The 22,902-nt window shown below is 44.4% G+C and overlaps 1 protein-coding gene across 1 annotated transcript in view; it reads left to right on the plus strand.

The window, feature by feature from the left end:
- Positions 1 to 22,902, plus strand: part of LOC138581063 (ADP-ribosylhydrolase ARH1-like) — a 189,122-nt gene that overhangs the window by 55,982 nt on the left and 110,238 nt on the right. Inside the window, exons 4-5 of the mRNA XM_069652106.1 lie at positions 6,303 to 6,408; positions 6,770 to 6,849. Coding sequence (XP_069508207.1) covers positions 6,303 to 6,408; positions 6,770 to 6,849 — 186 coding nt within the window. The remainder of the gene's footprint in view (positions 1 to 6,302; positions 6,409 to 6,769; positions 6,850 to 22,902) is intronic.

The following is a 22,902-nucleotide window of genomic DNA, read 5'->3' on the forward strand; positions in this document are numbered from 1 at the left end:
GCAACAACCCTGGAAAGTAGTGATTTCGACTAGCGTTCTCCCCCTTAATGGGAGACACGCGACCACTCCTGTAACATTATTCAATGTATCAATGGAAAAGAGGTTTTTCTTTTACTCGAGCACTCTCTTGTGTTAAACGTGCACATGATATGATCTTTATAACACACTTAATACCCAGAGGTTTCTAAGCGCGGACCTGGGGATCGAACCTGTGTTGCTCCGTGTTGTCTTGCTTCCAAGGCGCGCACGTTGCCGCTGAGATATCCTCCCGAGATATCCTCCCGAGATCCATTTCCTTTGTTATACAGACTTCCCACGGCAACTAGCAACATTTACTTGCTCTTACTCGTAGACAAGTTCAATTGGAGCTGGTTACAGTTACTGGCAAGGAGTTTTAAGTGAATTGGAGTACAAAGCATCACTCACCCGCACCACAACACTATGGTTGTGGGCAGCTTTCACTTGTCGACTTCTTCCTCCTGCTACTATTACTTCAGGCACTTTTGGGATCCACACCCCTATGCAGCACGGGTGTCTCTGATCCGCCCTTGACCACTGATAGTCTCATTCTCTCCTGCTTCCTTCAGCTTGCTTCTGCACATGGGCTTTGTTTATGTGCATAACCGCAGCTCTGCAGTCACAGCTATTGGGCGCACCTGGGGAAATTGTAAACTTCTCCAAGTCCCTTCCAATGCAGCCATAGCCTGACAGGGGTTGTGAACACAGGACCAACTCAGAACCAGCAGGTGAAATCTGCTCTTCTCTCATCCTGGCGTCCCTTAAGTCGTTGCATTTCTTCATGATCTGCCAGCTTCATGCTTTTAAACTTCTGCTGCCTTCCGTCCATCTCCTTCCTACTTCTTCCTGCTGCAGCCTTTTATGCCCATCAAGTGGGGCAATCGGCTTCAGGTGCAGGCCCTTAAGGTTAATTGCCTGATCCTGACAAAGGCTGTTAGGCTGCTAGCCTGACCTCTACTTTGGCCTACGTCCTCAGCCCTCTTCTTCATCACAGTCCCTGAGGGATTCTGGGACACGTAGTTTATTTTAAACAGAGACGTTTTTCCACTTCTTTAATACTGTTAAGGGGAGTTCTTATTCCCTTAACATTTTTAGAAGAGGGAGTGTGAGTTTTAATTTTACCAGAGACCGATAATGCAGGGAGAGCAACCCTCTCACCGTCTCCTGTAGTGTACCCACGCCTACAGATACGGGGTGTATCAGCCACTTTTACTCCCCAAATATTAACATGGGGAGTAAAAATACTGCCAACAAAAAATAGAAAACTGACACATAGACCCTTGTGCCTCTGTTTTCACTCCTGCAGCTGCATTTGGACCACTACTGCACGTACTACAACAGGAACACACTACTATTACTGTCTGATCGAAAGAAGTAAACCTGCATCTTTTAATGCGAATGAATAACTAGGTGCAAATAAATAATTGTTACAAAAACATATCCGTTTTCCAGTTAAAACATTTTTACACGCTTATAAAAAATACTAAAATTAAGAATTGGAGCATTGAGTATACCCTTGATATTGAGAGGGACATTTAAGCATAAGGTTCAAAAAGACATGTTCTTTTGATGAAATAGCTTTAGGTCTGTCAATCTAAGGTTTTACACCCACCCAGGTGGTGATCCTGCAGTACACCACCCCCAGGATGGTGATCAGGAAGCGCCTACCCTCTCCTGGCCACCTGGGAGGTGATTTTAACCAGGGCTTTGGTGGGGGATCCACAAGATTCTCCACAATACATCACCATAACATCAGTACTAATGTAGCATCTGGCCTGTAAGTGTACACCGAGTTCACTCTTTTCTGAACTCTCTTCTCATTGTAACATTTTCTCGCACTCTCACATACTTGTCAATTCACATCGCAATCTTGCACTGATCTTAGTTCAATGAACCTATGTAAAGCAAACCATGCTTTTGCACCAAGGCGCATAAAACCATCATTTTGCACAGGAAATTCTTCACTCATCTCTGACACTATTCGCTCTTGCCAACTTGAATTAGTTTCAGATGTCCAGGTCACTAAACCAAACAACTTAGTTTCCGCCTATGTGGAGAGATCAGCAGTTTTAACCTCTGCCATGTCTGCAGTGTGCCAATATTACTTGACACACAGTACCACTAATCTAATTAAACAAAAGCCCAATTCAAAGCGTGCCTAACACAGCACAGTATGACGACTCTATAAGGGTCACACCTAACAATTGCACTTAGCCAAATTTGCCAGCATTTTCCACCAAATATATAAGGATCTTTGTTTGCTACAGTTTAGGTCATTACTTCAATGTTCACCTTTGTATTGCTATGATTTTATTTGGGACCTTTGGCTAGTGAAATGTCAGACTTTGTACAATAATAGGCACACCGAGTTTTCACATCGGTTATACTGGATGCACCAAACTTCACACTCTATGTATTACAAAATAAACAGACCACACAATCACAAACCACACACAGTTTCATACAACTATGCCCTGACGCACTTTATGAACCGTCATCAGAGCAGCAACAACATGCAGAGAAAAACATCGGCACTGCATTCTTCATTGAACACATGCAAAACATAGGAAGAACACTTTGCACTGGGAGAGAATAATATTGTTTGTAAGGCAACACCACCTCAAATCCCCATCTATTACATTGCCCATGTAAAGCATCTGATCACCAATTCCATTTCCCCCCTTGTCCTCAGCTAATGTCAAAACAACCAATAGATTTACCCATGCACGTTATTAGAGAAAGAAAATCATAATATGGAATCCCACACAGGCAGTTTTCTTTGGCCTTTAAGAATCTCTATTGCATTCATGGATAATGTAAGTATCGTAGTTACCCCTTTTATAGACTGGGGATGTAGATGGGACACACCTTGGCATGCAACTCGGTTATGGAGACGCACACTTTATGAACTAGTCCCACTTACTACCTGCGTCACGCTATTCTAATCTTAGAAATAATGGAATTTCCTGCATAATATAATTCTGATAATTTTAAATTTAGAGTTTCCATCTTTGTCGGGTACTGTGGCAAAGGAGGACATTCTTTTTGGGTCAAACTGACCTGGCAGAATCAAGATTCTCTCTCGAGAAATTCCAAACAATTCTTTGGCAGCCCCTGGTTATACTTATACCCTTGATTTGCAACTGAAAACACCCCAGCTCCACTGGCTCGTCTCCCCCCACCTTTCAGGCTCGGCTCAGACTACAGCTCAGAAGCCTTTCGCGAAGCCACACAAACATCGCCCGTCCGCGGCCTTCACCGCCATCTCAGCCAGGCTTGGCACAATGCCTTAGGCTCAGAGAGCACGGCTCTGGCTGGGCACCCACACACAAGACAAGCCTTTCAAGAGTTTCAAACAACATTGCTTCGGGTTTGTCTTCTTTTGCCTGCAAATTCTGAAGCCATATTTTCTTTTGAAATACATCTCAGCAATATGTCAGACAGAGGAGGCCCTGTCCAGACCCAGGAAAATGGAACTCCAGACACAGCTCTCCCATGGAAGCAACATCCGGCCAAAAGCCCCACCTCTAAGCTTGCAGTTTCTTATATAGTCTCTCCCAAACTCAAACCAATAGATAATCTGCACATCATAACCACCTACTTTTGCTGATGTCACGGTGTATGGTCTTCATCGAAAAAGAACCATCGAAAAGGAAAACCATTGAAGAAAATGCAACTAAAATAAATGCTTTGAAATGCTATCTTTTACATTTAGAAGTACATATCCATCAAAACTTGTCCATATAGGAATGGACAAGTTTTGATGGATATGTACTTTTAAATGTAAAAGATAGCATTTCAAAGCATTTATGTTCCCTGTTGAAACGTTACATGGAGCTGTCCAGCCCTGAAATCTTTAAAGTATTTCGGCACAGGCCAGCTTCATGTAACATTTTCTTTATTGGGGGGTGGGGGTTCCCCCCAAACCCCAACGGCTCCCCAACCCTAATCGAAATCTGACTAAATGCATTCAATGAAAGTGTAACTTTCAATGAATACATTTCGTTGGATTTCAGTTAGATGAATTTATTTTCGATGGATAGTCCAGCTAATGTCACCTCCTTGACCCAGCCTATTGTGCCAGCAAACCCATGATGAAACCTTTGTGAAACTTTCAGTGTCTTCTAGCATTAGCTCAGCCCTTTGACTTTTGGCACGCTTCATCCTTTCCTGCGCACCGAAATCAAATGCTACATGCATCCTCTCTTCCTGCGTTTGCACTGCCCAAACAATAGACCTTTATTTTCCTATGGTCTTCACAGCAGGCTTTTAATTCTCTATTTTCTGCATTTTCAGAATCTGATCCTCGCAAGCAATGCACATGCTGCTATGTTTAATGCTTGAAGCCACCAAAGCAACCCTCCTTTTTCATTTACCCTAAACTACACATCGTAGCCAGTATATTAAAATACACACAGACCATGCTACAACATTAACATCCTCCATTGAAATCAGTACACGGTTAAAATCTGTGCACTAATTACTCCAACAGGTCTCTGCCAGTTGGAGTGTTTTCTCTGAACCGTAAACGTGGCCCTAATTCCCCAGGCTATAATGTGTATGTGATGTTTCTAAAGAGACCATAATGCTTTTCCTTTTATTTTGCCCGAAGGGGCAGTTTTTAAGAAATCCTGTTTGTCCCAATGCTTTTCGTGCATGTCTGTACTTCTTGTGTACCAGGTTACTGCTGAAGGGTGATCTATTTCTGTCTCAATATTATTCTGGCGGAATGAATAACAAGACGATTTTTAATCTGATTGTGTAGTGTGCTTTTACTACATTTATATGTGTTTATTTTTTTTGTTACAATGTTTTTTTAGTTACTATTTCGTTTTCTGCTCCTGCATGTACGAAATTGCAGTTTGATTTTGTATTGTTATGGCATTGTTTTGCTTGACAATACATTTAAATGTATAGGATATTTTACAATGGAATCAGTTGAGAAGTATAAGTACACAACAAAGGTGTACATATGGAGATGGAGAGGCATTGGGTTCCGCCTGGGAGTGAGACGATTGGTATTTTCTAGGGTGAAAAGTAGGGCAGTTTGCTGGATGTTTATGGTAGTGTCTGTTTGATTCCGTTTTGGGTTTGTGGCTTCAGACCCAGAGGAGAATGTTTTACTGCAAGATGTGTGGGTTTCTGACATGTTAATAAAATATTGGCAGATTCCGCAAATGGGTTTGTAGTTTGAGGTTTCGGTGCTTGTCTCGTGCTGATGATAGCTGAAAAGCTAGGTTTTCAGTTTTCTGTAGGTAAGGTGGCCATCTTCTGTGTGTAGGTGTTTGGGCAGGGAGTGTCAGTTTGGTTGAGAAGAGTGAGTAGGAACATCTTGTGTGCAGTTTCTGGTTTGAAGTTTGGCACTGCTACTAATGCATCATTGATGGATCTAAGTGTTCTTGATGATATGCAGTGTGTAAATTTCCTCGTGATGGATTTAGGGTCCCTTCTGTGAAAGGCGTGTGGATAATGCGTAGAGTTTTGATGTGAATCCTCCATTTGATTGGGTGACAGCAGAGTGTTTGGGTAACGTGTTTGTGTCTTTGTATTTTCTGGTGCAATCCAACTACTACATTTTTGATTCTTTGGTGCCTCTTGAGTATGTATTCTGGGTGTACAAGGTTGAGGCTGTTGCCATAGTCTACTCTTGATAGTACAAAGGGGAATTGCTGTCATGTTAGTGCCTGCTCGTGTGAAGGTCAGGTAGAGCATGGTGTGTCGGAGATTTTTATTTTATTTCCTATTATGCGTACCACGCTCCAATGCAGTGGAGTGCTTTACAACATGATTGTGCCAGAATTGGTCTTGGCGTTTTATACAGTAACACAGCACTATTGGTGGTGGGGAGGGATTTGTATTCCTCCTGCTGTAGAGTTTTAAGAAGCAGCCGAGGGTTCAAGTGCAAGATTGCTTCTTCATCATGATTCCAAGTTTCCTAATGGTTCAAGTAGGCCGTGAGCAGGTTCCCATTTCAAGCCAGGGGATTGGTGTGGGCGTTGTTGGTGTTGTGCTGCAAGTCATAAACTCAATTTGGTGGGTGGAGTCCTCCAAGAGTCCATATTTGCATGGCAAGTGCTGCAATAGACCTTAACTAATTGTTACATAGTATCCTCTTCAATAACAGTATCAGACTAAGACAAATTATTTAGTTTCCCCTCAGTGTATCCGCTCCTGGTTTTCAGGTAATCATTGTTTCCTTCAACTTGTAGGACGGTTTACTGTGGTTGTGTTTAAATATCAGTTTGTGCATGCATATTCACAAACTGTTTTTGATTTCCTGAAAGGTACATCTCAATTGAGGCCAGGAGAAGCCAATGGGCACCGGATTCCATTCAACCCTACTGCCACAGGTTGTGGCGCAGCAATGAGGGCTATGTGTATTGGCCTCAGGTAACGACATGCATGTTTGTGCCCATCCTTCTGTGTCTGCTCAATTTGCTAATGTCCTCCTCTCGGGTGCATCCCCTAGCTCTTTCAAATTGTTTTTTTTTCCAGATACAAAGTTGAAACATTTTATCTAAAATTAGATGTAGGGTAGAACTGGAGTGGTGGGACTTTGATTATGGTGTGGTTAATGGGGTGTGCGCTCTTCCGAGGTAGCATTGTGGCATGTTATTGTGCAGTGGTTCTCTCCTGTGATGTGACAGTGTGCCAGTGTGGTGTGGTGTTGGTGTGGCTGGATCTGATGCTCCAATGTAATGTGCTAACAGACCGTGTTTTCCAGTGCTTACCTAGGTCTTCTCCCTTGCAGGTACCCCCACCCTTCTGAACTGGAGCATCTAATTTGTGTCAGTGTGGAAAGTGGACGCATGACCCACCATCATCCCACAGGTAAGAGCAAATGCAGTTACAGGTTGCAATGGAATGGGGCACAGCACTAGCATGAGTGTGAATGCTCTGTGAGGAAATGCTTGATTCCTGAGCAGTAAAATTCCTTATACTGAGTCAAACTCTTCCAGTGCTTATTATGAGGGACAGTCATTTCCAGTAAACTGGCACGCACACATGTCCTTTACATTTATCAGAAAAAAATCAAGTCTTTACCACTGACCTGGAAAACAAACATCTGCTCAACCTCACAAAATCTTGTTATTATTTCTTAAGGCGCACTGCAGTGGTCAAATGAATGTCGCTCACAAGGCTATGAGGGAGGGAAGCCAGGACTTTGATGAGGAAGAATAGGACTCCAATGAGCTTAAGCACATTTACCAGCTCCGTCATTACATTCCTTATGTAGAGACATGCCAAGAATTGCCGTCTTTGAGCAACAAATTCCGAGTAGATGTGCATGAGTATTGCAATAACTGACTCGTTTGGACATATTAGTTGCAACATTTATCCGGGTAGGTAATAAAACCAATTTCAAAAGCCATCCATCAATGGTCAGAGATACTGCTCTGGGTGGGAGGATATTATGACTGCATTCCCTCAGTAGTCAGCAATAGAACAGTGTCAGTCTAGTTGGCAGATCTTTATTAAGCTATAGGATATAAACTGTGGAAGGTAGCAAGATCGTCCTCTCAATAGACAAGACCAGAGTGTTACAAGTACTCACCACAACCAGTTAACCAGTTGACCAGTCGAAAAGATTGGTGGAGCACTGCAAAGGTGTAATCCCAGGCTGCAATAATAGACCTGAATGGGTGAGTAATGTAACAAAGGAACTGATGCAAAAAACTCTAGTTTTCCCCTGAATACCATAAAGCATGTTTTGGAATGACTGACAACCTAAAGAGGAAATTCCTTCCCATGAGCACCTTGGTCCATAGGCCAGAGTTGACAGCTTTGACGTGATTTGACTACAGATTATGCACAAAAGTCTCTAGAGGCCGATCCTCAATGGCACATGTTGAAAACTAATAGGTTGGGCAAGAGGATTCACCAACACTAGGAAATAAGCCCTCAAGGGCACCAGAGTAGAGAAGAATAAAACAAGTTTATCAGATGGTTGACAACACAAGGGTACGTGACAACAATGACCTAATCCAAATTGGAACATTAAGATTAAGGGCAAATTCTTAAACCAGTCAGGAGCAGATACAGAGCTCCAGATGTTTAGCAAAGCAAGAAAGAAGGAAATAGTAATCCAGTAGGCATTCTGTGAGCAAAAGCCAAATTTGACATCCAGGAATAGTGTGCAGTGCGGCCAGAGGGATGATCAAAGAAGGATGCTGCGAGGAGCAGAAACCATGTTCTAGATTCTGAGAGGTCCACTATTTAATCTGGTACAGAACCTAGAAGAAGAAACACCACCACATCAGTAACAAGTCAATTTGAAGTAATACAGTTTGACTTGCGCTGTAATTACTTTCCCCAGCAAAACAAGTACGACAATTGTGCTTTGCCATTTGTAACATGCATGACTGGATGACCTCCTGATCTACAGAGCTTCTTGGAACTGTTAGTCCTTATTTCTTGTTGCCCTGCTAGCCACCATGGTAGAAACCATCTCTAGCGGTCAAGTAAGGGAGTGGGAGTGGATGCCAGATCGTGATACCAGGTGCCAAATAAAAGCTAAACAAAAATGGATTGAAAGTGAAGTACTTTACTAAAGACAAGTCTGAAACCGTGCCAAAATTCCCAAACATTTGAAACTGAGGAGCCAGAAGGGTACACCAAAGGAGCGGGATGGTAGGGGCTTATGGAGCCGGCAATAGGCCACAGGTAAATGGAGCCAAAGTTGGGAGTGGGAGGTGGAAGTGGTGAGCGGTCAGGAGGATACACTGCAGAAGATGGTGGCCTCTCACTTTTCCAGAGGCTCGGTATGCGGGAAATACCATGAAGTAAAGTCTGCCCTTCTGAGCAGCCGGATTTGATGAGAGGCTCCATGACGTTACCAACCGGGTGCTAATTGCCTCTAACTGGATTTTCTCCTCTAGGAAAGACTGCTGAATGGGTGATAATTCTTGAAAATCTGCCTTTCTTTGTAAAATGTGCATACCTGTTAGTATAGCGATGTCTCTTGCCTTTTCCTATGCGGACAGTATATATTCATAAACATACAGTGTGTGGGCAATCTCTCACTGGGTACTTGTAAAAGGTTTCTACTGTACCTGTTAAGCACCCCTCGCACCTCCGGAGAGTTGAGCATGGGCTACTTGGCCACTATACCATTTCAAAAGCTTAATGATACTTCAAGGAGTCCTTGGAAGACCTACCACATGTCCTTTGCTGTATTTCTTAAGGAAAATATATCTAACACTCGTGCATTCCCAGCCTTTCTCGTGTCTCACTGAAGACCAAGCCTTTGCAGTGGGCTTTTGTAAACAACTGGGATCAGACTATGTAGATGTAGGTCACATACAAGTAAATCACAATTCCCTCACTTGTTGGTCTAGCTTTTGTGGGGAATTCGAAGCAATGGTATGTGGCACATGGCAGGTTTGGATATAAAACATCTTTACTGAATATCAGGCTGGTCAAAGGATTTGGTTAGAAAAATGCTTAGAGGGCCTTGGAAAATCTCGAAGCTAAAGAGGGATGTTAGGTAAAACTCAGGATGGAACAACTTAAAATGCAATTCCTTGGTTCCCCAAGCACCAAACCTAAATCTACTTTTAAAGACCTTGTTCTCACAGAAACACTGTATCCTAAAAACGTTTTTTACGGTGGGTTATGAAGATCAAAACCTATTCGTTCTTAGTCCTTTAGCCTCCTGGCTGGCCCTAGTCTAGAGAAGATAAACTCAAACAGGTCCCGAAACCTACTCTTTGTAAGTCCAAACCCTAATCTATACTAAAATAGTCATAATGGACTGGGTTACTTATGGATCCTGAGAACATTCTCTTCTCTACACTCAGGAGGTGGGGAGAAAGGGTTGGGGGGGGGGGCGGTGGGAGATTGTAGGTTCTCTCCATCTTCTTTAGGTTTGTTTATTTACCGGTGGTTCAAGGTATGAAGGTACTACCAGAACCTCAGCTTTGTTTGCATCCTAAGGGCTTGCTCCAACCTCATGTACCCAACCGTATTGTCCACTTGTTATATTTGGTCTCACCATGACCTTGATTCCAATGTGGTGTATAAAGATCTCTTGTGACCTCTTGTTCCCAATGGAGTTTTTGCTGAGTGTTTTAGGAGGTGTCTACATGGTCTCGCAAAGGTGCCTCACCATTACCCAGGGGGTTTTGTCTCTTCTTAGAGGTCTCTCCATGTTTCCAGGTTTTCTCAAGGGTTTTGATCAGATCCCACCATGACCTCTGTTGCTCAGAGAGCTCTTGTCTCCAACCTTAAGGTTCTCAGCATGCATTTTGTCATGATTTCTGTTCAGATGGATTTCCAGAATCAGCCCTGGTGGACTGATTTCTAGGAGGCCACCCTAGTTATTGTCCACAGGGAGCTCTGAGTTTAACCAAAACCCAATCAAGGTAGTTTGGAAGGCAGTCGAGGCTTAGTCCTAGGAGAGTGAGAGTGGTTAGGGGCCCCTCAATGAGTCCACACAGGAGAATACATAGTACTTCAGCTTAGACAATAATTTATAAAAAAGTTATTTATTTAGGCCATTAGAACACTGAAAAATAAATGTAACTAGTAGGTAGTATTAGCACACAATACTCTAGAATACAAATATATACAATCATCAGTTTGTTCATTCACAATACTTCATCATAGAACCATGTCGAAAGGCACAGATGCAGTTCAGATAGCGAGAAACAGTCACAAGATTAATTCCTACACTTTAGATGTCCAAACCCTAAGATGTATGGGGCTTGGTGCCCAAAACTCACACATTCTAAGACCAGGTTACTCAAAGGTATGTATTCTATAAAGGGATGCAATGGACTTGTAGTAGTGATTCAAAATAGCTTTAAATTATTTAAAAGCTCAACATCAATTTATCAGAAGATGGTATGCTCGCCTCTCTCTCTCTCTCTCTCTCTGATGCATGGCTAATCTGGGGGCAGGATACTTGACCCATGTTCTATGACCAAAGGTATGTAAGAGGGAGATGGGAGACAACGTTTTTCTTCCCAATGTTATTCTATGCAAGACAGGCACAGTTCTGCTTACTTACCCCCGCTAACACCGATTTTTATTTATTTGTTATTATTATTATTATTTTTTTTCAGGGATCACAATGGTTCGACTGGGGTGGGGGGGTTGCTCGGAGGGCAGACTTTAGTCCTTTGTTCCCATGAGCAGTGCCCAGGGCTTGAAGGTGCGAGGATTATTACGGTCAGGTGCTACTGCAAGATACAATCCCTGTCTGTTTAAGAAATGCAGATTTCAACAATACAGGCCTCTTCAGGATGCTTCACAGGTTGGAGGAAGGCGAGTTCCAATGTCGACCATAGTTTACAGGCGATGACGGGCGTCCTTTAAGTTGTGATCACAGAAGCTGCTCTGGGACAGGTTCCCTTGAAAATAGAAAGCTGGAATTTTGAGAGAAGGTGACTTGTGGCACAAGTTGGCAACCACCAGATTTCCTGGATTGAACCCAGAACGATGATGGTTCTGGCAAGGTTGCCTACGACTAGGGCTGGATCCTCGAGTCATCGTGAGTAGTAGTATCCACTAGTCCGAGGGGTGAAGCACCCACAAAGGTCTTTGGAAATTGCCCAGAGGAGCAGGGCTTCACCGGGCCGGTCACTGGAGCGGTTGCTGGGTCACTGCGGACGTCATCAGGTCATCAACGGGCTGCTCTTCAAGAATTCTTGGCTGCAATGTAGATCTGAAGAATGGCTGCAGGAGTCCTCCTCTTATCCAACATCCGAGCTGGAAGCAAGTCCAAGCCCATCAATGGTAAGGATCTGCACCATTCAAACAGCCAGTAGTTGCCCAATCAGCGACCCCTGCCGCAGTGGTGTAGACTGGGACAGACAGACACAGACAGACAGACACAAATACTTTCATGGGCAAGTGCATGACCTTATAATGTCTTTCCGGACTTGAGAATTCAGGATGAAGGCCAAACTACAATATTGTCAAAGAACAAGCGAAAATCTCATGGAATTGTCGTTTTAGGGCACTAGCCACATTTAGTAGCCATACCCTGTAAACTCAAATATGCACACTAAAAAAATGCAACAATTGTACAAATGTAACTTCTGCCACCAGCTTGTCTTTAGGCACATACAAAAGAAACTAGAAAACACCATGTGTAAAAAGCTAGGGTTTCCCAGTACTGATAGTCTGAAGGACTAGTCAGTTTCCCCATAACAAATGAGAAGAAGGCAAGGGCAGTAGAGTTAAAGGCTTTACTTGCCTTCAAAAAGTCTGGACAGGTGCAAAATAAGCATTGCAATGCCAGCATGTTTGGCTTTTGTATAGGTTTGGGAAACGTACTTGCTAAGCACTGCTGTAGTGGTATTAACTGACAATTGATGGTAGGTGCAAAATGGTGCAGGTATCTTGGCATCCATTAGCAGTGCCTGTCAAATGCCCAATACTTATACACAAGCCAAAGCTGTTGACTTTGTCAATGCTGGTTTTAACAGGACTTCAGTGAAGGACATGCATATTGCTTCTAAATAGAGTGGCTGGAGACAGCCCTGATTAAGGGATTTTTTTTTCTCACTAATAGCGCACTTACTGCTCCAATTAAGTCATTCACTCTCAGGAGACTGCTTTGAAAAACACTGGCAGGCACTTTAATGGGAAGACTTGATTAAAGTGAGCTCAAAGAGTTCCCATGAGGAGGTGTTTTGGGTGGTGAGGGGCAGGAACTGGGTGGGAATGGTCCTAGGGATTAGTATGGCCATGGGCAGGCAATCAGTGGACAAGTAACCAAACACCTACAAGCTGTGTGTCCATCCTCATATGCCATTTCTCCCCATCTGTACCCTAATGTGATAGTTTCAGCTTCTAGGTGGTGCAAGCGCCACCGAATAGCCCAAGCTATGAGGTGCCATAGAAAACTATGGAGGGGAAGTTGTCAAAATAAATCTTTTCCTAACCAGATCCAACCACAAAATCTGGTTTCTCAAGGGCCCTTGTTGATCTTCTCCCAGCTTTGCGTTGACTTCCTCCTGAGATTTCCCAACCTCCTTAATACTTCCGGGATGGGGAGCCAGCCCAGCATTGATTAGTTATGTGTCCCCTGATTTATCTGAGGCATCTGTTGGAGGTTTCAAATTATAATAACCTCTTTTCTGATAAGTTAGGTTTTGATGGTTAAATAGCTCACCTACGTTCTGAATCTGAGCATTTAACGGCAGACTGGCATTTTGGTTCAGGCAAAGGTTTGGGTTGATTGATGTTGCTTTGCAGGTTGAACATCACCAGAGCTTGCTGTGTTGCCAGACCACGAGCGGGAGGCTCTCTGGGATAGGTAAGGATTTTCTCCTATCACCTTGAAGTTCCCTCCAGGTCTGTTTGCTGGTCCACGGACATCGCATGTAAAGGCTTCCCCTACTTTCAAGTCGATAGAGGAAGGTTTCTGTTTTAACCCGGTCAGTACAAAAGCATTTGTCTATTTGGAATGTTATTAGGGATATCATCTCTTTGAAATCTTTTACACATTCCATCTCGCATTAAGAACAGAGACTAATGATCAATGCTGGAGTTTATATTAATTTGTATCCCTTCTAGGACTGATGCGCTTAGCTGGGCCAAATAATTACTGTATCTCTGAGGGTGATGAACCAGAGGTCTCCCACTCCTTTCACCCTTTGAGAGAAGCAGGCAGAGCATTTGGAACAAGAAAGGACTGTCCAAGCGAATGAGCGTATCCTACGGCAAAAGTAACAGGCTACCCCTCACTCCAGTATGTTTGCTACACAACATAAGGAAAAAATTGCAGAGAAACTTAAATTACTCCACTCGGTTCTGCAACTCTTCTATCAATTTAAAATCCAATCTATTCATTGTTTTTACATCAATAAACATTTTTAAGGATACAGTAGACACCAATGTCAAGTACAATGGCTCAATGACAGACGCAACATAAATTAAAGTGTAAACATTGTGTAATATGGGGTTAGTTTCAAGTGCCTTTTGTGCAATACAGTACATTCAATGGATTATTTCCATTTTCATCCATTTTGATTTATGCACCTGGGACTGTGGTCACTATTCCATCATAATTGAATTTAATGTCAATTTTATACAGTGAGATGTATACCCCTTTGTTTTTTTTTTGTCTGTATCACAATTCTTTACCAAGTGCCCAATATCAAACTCTTTTTTATTTATTTATTTATTTATTTATTTATTTATTGATTTCAAAATGGAAGTGTCCCCACATTTTCCCTCAGGATTTTTTCTAAATGTCCTGTTTATTATTGAAAAGTATGCGTCTTATCAGATATGTCGACACACAGCGTTTCAGCCTTTTCTACGCAATCTGCCCATCCGATTGAAATCTCGTTATTTGCATGGACATCAGGACGAAAGCATCTATTTGTGTTGTTAGATCCTATCTCTTCACTACCCCTTATAAATAATGTTCATTCTACAATAAAAGAAATGCATACATACTGTAAGTTGGAGAATCTATATTTGACTATAAAGGTCAAAAGCACACTCATTCCTATTGCTGCTGCTAGCCTCGTATTTTATCACAGGGGGGCATATGTGGTTTCTCAGCACTTCTTTTCATCATTCTGATGTCTGCAAAAAACCAAATTCATCATTACAGTCCTAATTATTTCACCTGTTTCTTATTTACTGCTCAAGGCAGAGATTGGCCACTAACCTCCATTTCTATTCTTTTGGGCATTTCACCATGAAGTCACAAACTTCCATCTTTTATTCAGTATTTTGATTGTGCCTCCTGTTAACAAATATCCATAATCGGAATCACTGTTTATTGTGTGCACCTCACTGAGGAGATCTACTTCTGTATCTCTACCCATTATGGCAACATTATGGCAACACGCTCTTCTCAAAGATAAATTGCATTTCTCTGTGCCATTCATGAAAATTGTACATAAGGCAAAAATTCAATTCTAATGTTAAAGCAGATTTTACAGAAAAGGCAGACGTCCTGTGTGTCGACATATCTTATGTTGATTTATACCACACATCGCTACCACCCACGGGCAGTCTCCAGGCTCTAGCGTGTCTCTGCAAGAGAGTGCATCTGGGGGGTTAGTGAGGATAGGGTGAGAGGATAGGTTCAGAACCATGAGGAACTGGTGTCTGAGTGTTGTTTTGCATGTGAGAGTTGGCGCGGGAGGCCCTGTGTGATTTAACCGTATGGGTAAGACTCAGTGCCTCAGGTGTGTGCTAGGGTGTTGTGTGATGCTGGGGTGGGTTGTGGTTGTGCGCACTGGTTAGCATGTGTCCATAAGGGATCCAGAGTAGTGTCTTGGTTTGGTTTCATGGAATTTGTGGTGGATGGTTCATTCTGGGTGTTTCCAGCATCTCGGAGGTGGTGGGTGTGAACATAGAATTGATTCTTGGTGTGTTTGTGTAGTGTGGCTAGCCCACGGTCTGTTGTAGTGGCTTTGTTTATGTTAGAGGAGTAGGAAGGGAAAGTGGGTTAGTAAGGCATTCGGTTTGTTTGAGCCTATGGTGTGACTCTTTGGTTGCCACTTGATGGTATTTGCCCATGTTCTTGGTTGCAGTTCGTTGGCCCACCTCCCTTCTCTCTAGTTGTTTGCCTGTGATGTAATTGCTGCCGGTGTCCCTTTGTGGTTGTCATTGTCTGTTGAATAACTAAGTTTTGAGTCGTTTCCTGAAGGTAATCTGGTCTTCTGTGGTTCTGATTTCTTGGTTATGGTGTTCCAAAGGTTTGCAATTAGACGTGAGAACTCTGTTCTGCCTAATCTCCATTTTTCCTAATGTTTTGCCTCAATTTGTCAGTTGTCCCTTCTTGGGCTGTACTGGCTGATCTCATCTTGGAGGAGTTCAGCTCCTTGTCTGTGCAAGGCTTTGTGGGCAATGCAGAGCGCTTTGAATTTGATGCAGTTTTTTACTCTGAGTAGGCTTTCGGTGCCGGAGTGAAGTAGTTTCTTCTGTTTAGTCTTAATAGGTTGCTGTATTTTGCACCCTTTGGAGTTTTTTGGTGAGTCTTTCCAGCATTCCTCGGTAGAGGCTGTTTGCGTAGTCCACTCTTGTCAGTATCGGGGGTATGATTGTGAGGGTTCTGGGAGGGAAGGAGAGGTAGGGGGACTCTGAGTAGTCTTAGGAGGAAGAAGCATTTTCTGGTAGTTGCGTTGACTTACGGTTCCAGGGATAGTCTGTTGTCCATGAGTATTCCTAGGTTATTTACTACCTCGTTAGTCTCTGGTTGTGTTCCCAAGCTGGCCGGCTAGCCAGTCCAGTTGTGGGTTGCCTGGTTCGAATCCTGCGGGTTGGAGCATTATTTCAATTTTTGCTGAGTTCAGTTTAAGGTTGTTTGTTGTCATCCAATTGTAGATGTCTGTGAGGCAGTTATTGACGCAGTTATTTTGTTCCTGGATTATGTTTGTTTTTGTTTTCACAATCAGTATTGTGTAATCTGCGTAGTTGTAGGCGGTTAGTCTGTTGGTTCGAATGATTTTCATCAGTGGTCACATGTAGATGTTGAAAAGCAGAGGTGAGAGAGGCTGGTTCCCTGTGGAACTCTGCAGGATATATTTTTGGTGTTTGAGTTGAACGGTGGAAGGTAGGTTCTTTTGGTTTGGTTTGTTCAGCATAAGGTAAGCCACTTTAGAGCAGATTCCTGTATGCCACATTTTTATTGCTGTTGCGTGGCTGATTGTGTCAAATTCTGCTGATATGTCCATTAGTATGAGGGCCGATTGGGCGTCATTGTGTGCATTTATTTTCAGGTCATCCCATATTGATAGGAGTGCTGATTTTGTTCCTCTCATTGGTCTGAAGCCAACTTGTGACCGGTCAAGTATTTGTTTTGATGTATTTAAGTAGGATCTTGGACGCTTGGTTCTCCAGGATCTATGCTGTATAGGGTAATTTAGATATCGGGTTGTAGCTGCTCGGGTCCTCTGCGCTTTGATTACTTTTTTTTAACAATGGTTTGATGTATGCTGATTTGAAGGCGGTAGGTACTATTCCTCTTTTGATTGATAGATTCATTGGGTTCCAGAAGTGTCACTGGGGTTCTGTGGTTAAGGATTCCTTTGAAGATGTCGGAGGTGGGAGGGTCAGGGGTCCCTTGGGGATCCTGCAAGTTTGGTGTCCTTGATCAGTGTGGCAAAGGTTTCTTCTGTGGTTGGTTCTAGGCAGGTGAGTTTTGCTGTAGAATGTGTTTCACCCAGTGTCTGTGGTTCGGCAGTTGTGGTTGTATTAGCTGGGTTTTGTTGATGGTCTCCTGGATTCTATCTATTTTTAATCTCAGGTGATTGGTGATGTATGTTGTCACAAAGTGCTTGTGTCGGGATGATGGAGTTCCTGCAGGATGAGGTTTTTTAATCTTTGATGATTTTGAAGAGTGCTTTCTGTGGCTTGTTTCCAGATCCTATTCTTGTGGCCTAATAGTATTTTTTTGCTTCGAGGACTGTTGATTTATATAGTCTGAGCTGTTCTTATTTTATTTTGTCTGGTCAGTTGTATTGTTCTCGCCATTTGTTTTCCATTTCGCGGTTGCTTTTATTTTTTAGTTCTTTCAGTCCTTCTGAGAACCATATTGCTGCCAGTTTTTTTGGTGTCACTTTGAATGGTTTTGCTGATGCCAGCTGGTCTAGGGCCTTGGTGATCCAGCTGTTCTTTTCTGCTTCATCATAGATTGTTTTCGTGGGTTCTGTTCTGCTTTCAAGGGTCAAGTCTAGAAGGTATGCTAAGGTCTCCACGTGTAGGTTTTTCCAGTTTCTTTTTTTGCTGGCATGGAGTAATTCCTTTCCGGCCGGTTGGCAGGTATCGAAAATTATGTAGAATTTTATCAAGTAATGGTTCTTCAATACATCATTGTAGGTGGTGCAGATGTGCATAGTTCTACTCTGCAGAAAATTGCGTCCAAGGTGTGTCTGGCATTGTGGGTGGATATATTTACTATTTGATTGAAATGCAAAGTTTCCAGGAGTGCACAGAGTGAGTTTGCTGTGAATTCATTTTCTTTTTCGAACCAGATGTTGAAGGATAGCTCAGGGGCAACACGTTTGTCTTGGAAGCAAGACAATGTGGCGCAACACAGGTTCAAATCCCGATCCTGCGCTTAGAAACCACTTGCTGGTATAAGAGTGTTATAAATGAGCAAAATAATTAATGTAACTCTCCCAGTATGACTAGGTTGTGGTAGGGTGATAAAACGGCAGCCTTGTCCGCTAATTTTGTTGCAGAGTTGGGGTTATAAGATGGTGGTCTGTAGATCAGGAGGCATACTATATTGGTTTGGTCTTTGATTTCGGTCTTGAGGAGGGATTCACATTTTTCTACATTGATTGGGATGATTTGGTACGCTCTGTGTTCTTTGTGTATGATTGCGATTCTGCCATATCTTCGGTTTACTCTATTGACGTGTATTCATTTAAGTTGCCTGGTATGGCTTTGTTCGCATTGGCTTTATAGTTTTCTGATAACCAGGTTTCTGTAAGAAAGAGCATGTTTGTGCCTCCTTCACGTAGGTCATGTATTTCTATTGAGGGTTTTGAAATGGATCCAACGTTAAGAAGGCTGCAGTGTAGTTTGTTTGATTTTACTTTCGGGTTGTTTGTGTTGTTGGTTCGGTTTGGTGTGTTGTCGGTTGGGTTGCCATTGCTGATGGTTCTCTCCTAGTTTTGCCTGTTGGGAGGTGGAGTTATTTGGTGGTCGGTCTCTTCATCGAGTAGACCGATTAAGTTGATGGCAGGGTTTGGTTGGTTGTGGTTCGTTCGGGCTGGTGAATTGTGTTGGTGCCCGTCCTTTGTTCCAGTTTTTGGTGATGAACACCTAGATTTGGGACACCTGGCAAGTGGGAAAAAGGCTTAGATAGAGAACATGACTATAAAAGCGGTAACGCCTAGATTTGGGATCTCTAGCAGTGGGAGAAAGGCCTAGATAGAGGACCCAAGAATAAAAACGGTAAAGTGGGGAAAAGGACTATATAGGGGATGCAACAATATAAGTGGTAACACCTAGATTTTGGATACCTTGCAAGTGGGTAAATTGAGGACACAACAGTAACAGTCTTGACACCTAGATTTGGTACACCTGACAAGTGGGAGAAAGGCCTAGATAGGGGACACAGCAATATAAGCAGTAGAACCTAGATTTTGCATACCTGGCAAGTGGGACATAGGCCTATATTAAGGATATAACAGTAGAAGTGGTAACACCTAGATTTGGGCATCTGGGTAGGTTGAAGACGCAACAATAAAAGGCGGTAGCACCCTGGTTTGGGAGAGAGGCTATATTGAGGAAACAGTAGAAGTGGTAAAACCTAGATTTGGGCACCTGGCGAGTAGGAGAAATGCCCAGATTGAGGGCGCAACAGCAGTGTCCTGGACCCTGACTGATGGTCAGTTGGTATCTGAGTACAGGCTGGACAGGGCAACCGTCACCCTGTTGCTGGACACAATACAAGGTGACATAGCTAGCCGGATTGCCATTAGCACTTCTTTGCCCCCCACTTGTGAAGCTTGTGTCAGTCCTACAATACCTTGGAACTGGCAGCTTCCATCGCACAATTGCCATGATGCATGGTATGGCCCAGTCCACATTCAGTGCTGTGCTGTGACAAGTGCTGGATGCACTGCTGCGCCATGTGAATGAACACATAGCATTGCCTGCCACCCAGGCACAGGTCAACGAAGTCAAGGTACAATTCTATGCCATTGCACAAGTCCCGAAGGTGATTGCAGCCCTAGACTGCACACATGTTGCACTGGTAGCACCCCGGGACCATGAGGCAGCCTACAGGAATCGGAAGCATTTCCATTCTCTCAATGTGCAGATGACCTGTAGCCCAGACCCGACTATCACCCACTGCAGCGCCCGCTACCCAGGATCCACCCAAGACTCCATGGCGCTGCGCAACAGCACACTGCCAGCCTACATGGAGAGGCACCGAGGCCAACGCACATGGATACTGGGTGAGTGCAGATCCTGCATGAAATGCATGCCAAAGTACACCAAATGTAGGGGGGGCAGACACACAGGAAAGGAATCCTTGCATGTCACCAGGAGACACAGCCAGTACCATCACAACACCAGTTCCATGCATGTGTGGCACACAAGGACACCTGCACACGTCCCCCACACCAGAACCCACAGAAGGTGATGGGCACACACTTGTGAATTCACAATTACATATGGAAACACAACAGCCACAATGCGCCTAGTCTATGTTGCAGTGCTGCTTTTCATCCTGACACCCAAGAGCAACCTCACTGAGGACACCACACGGGAATGCTAAGTGAGATCAATGCAAAACCCATCCATAAAACCACTGTAGATGACCAGGAAAATACACAACCATGAATATCCCTGAGAGCGTGCCCCCTGAATGCCTATTTACATGCATGCAAACGTTCAAAATAATGTGCCATGTAGCAAACACCACCACAGTGACAGCCACAACCCATTACTAATAAACATTGTCCGTGAACAGGCAGACATGACGGGAGCCTCATCCTGACAAAACGGATGTACTACTGTGCCAATCCAACACAGTGGGTGGTGCATGTTGAAAGTCATCCACAAGGGACATGGCGCACATTGCAGAGCAAACCCGAGGCACATGAAGACACCATAATCAAAGGACAAGTGGAATTATGACAGTACCTGTTCAGCATGGGTGTTACACATATCCATACACATAGTCTATCAAACACTGCTGCAAGTCCATTAACACCAAGGGCATGAAAAATGTAACCTGCCACAGAACACCTTATTCATTGACACAGGCTGCATGTAGGGGTTAGATGATGCATGTCCCTAAAGATGATGGATGTATACCAATATACCAATGACATAGCATGTACCCGTCACACACATAGATGACCATAGTGCATAGTATTATTATTAGTGAATTGATGCGTATCCCTTGCACACCCAGTGAAGCAACCTAGGCCTAATGCACATATTTCATCCCCTGCAGGTGATTCCGGATACCTGAAGTTCACATGGCTGATGCCCCCTGTGTGGAATCCACAAACTCCCCAAGAGCTGGCATATAACAATGCCCACAATGCCCGCATATGTGTGGAAAGGACATTTGGTTTGTTGAAGGCACGTTTCTGGTGCCTAGACTGTACCGGGGGGGCAGATGTATGAGCCAGATGAAGGTGGAAAAATTGTACTCACCTGTGCCATGCTGCACCACATCTGATGCCGTAGGCATGTGCCACTACCCCCTGATGCTGATGTGCAACAGGCAGGGAATGGGAGTGACGATGACCATGTGCCCATTGCCGGTGCTAATGCACACAGGGATGGGGTGAGGGAGGGGAAGTTGGCCAGACAGGCGTTGATTGACATTTCTTTTGATTTGGTGGATGGGTACATGTCAAGAAGATCATTTGTCAAATAAACAGCACTTGAGCACAATCATGAATGTCCAAGCTTTCTGTCAGGTTTGAACGGCTTTAATTAGCGTAGAACAAACCCCCAACTCCCCAGCACACATTCCGCCCCACCAACTACCAAGCACACATTACACCATCCTCCCACCAACTTCCCAGCACACATTACACCCTCCCCAACATAGGGCATGTGAGTCCATGTGCCCGGCCCTCAGGCCAACAGTGCATTATCCATCTAGGAAGGGCGTTGTCGCTTTCCACATTCTCCACCTTCAGGTAAGCGCCGTTGGGAAATGCCGCAGGGAACGACGCCTGATCGGGAGCCCTCGGTGGGGGTTGTTGAGGTTGATAACAGCGATGCAGCCAGCTGCAGCTGCTGGCGGAGGAGGTTATTGGCCTCACGCATCTGTTCTGCATAGACAGATTGCACCTTGCATAGTTTGCGGACTCTCTTCCCAAACCATGCGAGAGCCACAATACATTCCTCCACCACTTTACGGGTGCAGGCATTGTCCCACGCCATGGTTTTTGCTGCCCCCTGAATTGCACTGCTGATGGCCTTGATGTGGTGGTTGTGTTGGACCACCATGCCCTCAATCTGCATCTGGCATGCCTCAATCATGTCCAGACGTGCCATGACTGCTGTGCCCGGAGCTGTGCCTGTGTTGCGTGTCAGGCTGCTCTGCCTGGCAGGTCTACACAGAGTAGTGGTGGTGCTGTTGCTCGTCATGGTGGCCTGTCTGGTGGGGCTGCTGTGGATGGATGGGCGGCCAGCAGGTGACCCATATGAGGGTTTTCCTCATCTGCCACTGGTGTGTGTGTGTGTGCGCGACGGCGGCGTGCACAGACATGGGGACTGTGGCTTGGACTGCACATGTTCTGGGGTCCCTTGGGGTGTGGCCATTTGCTGCTCCAGACTGAATTGGTGTCAACACAGGTATGCCCTGCTCCTCCTCACAGGATGAGTTGCCCTCCTCTGGGGTGGTTGCACTGGTGGAAACCTCTACATCCTGTGAGCCCCTGGTGGCTTGGGGCCGTTGAGGTATTGAGCCCCTGGTGGCTTGGGGCTGGTGAGCCACTGGTGGCTTGGGGCCATTGAGCTGGTGAGCCCCTGGTGCAGTGGGGTGGGGTGTGTCCTCCGCCTTGGCATATCATGCCAGGCCCTTCGCAAGGGTGATGATGTTTGTGGAGGCGCGTCAGGGCAGATGTCTGGATGGGCCTGCCTCCTCGTCATCCACATTGCCCTCTGATGATCCCTGCGTGCCTGTAGGGTACATAGGGTATGGTATGAGGACAGGGCACCTAAAATTATTTTCATGCATTTCATGGTTTACGGAGGGGGGTGGGGAGGAGAAGACAGTTTCATTCATACTTGGGCAGAACATGTTTAGTATTCACAATGTTGGTATTGCTGGGGCATACTATGTGGTGGCGGAACACAGTTCTGACTTGCTGGGATGGCATTTTCATGTGTCTGATGTGAATGCACAGCTGGCATGCCGCTGTCAGTAAGGGGTGGTTGCTAATACACACATACGCCTGACGTTGATGTGCCCACGGCATG

This window comes from Ambystoma mexicanum, chromosome 3p (genome assembly GCF_040938575.1).
Source record: "Ambystoma mexicanum isolate Mex_15411 chromosome 3p, UKY_AmexF1_1, whole genome shotgun sequence".
Classification (NCBI taxonomy): domain Eukaryota; kingdom Metazoa; phylum Chordata; class Amphibia; order Caudata; family Ambystomatidae; genus Ambystoma; species Ambystoma mexicanum.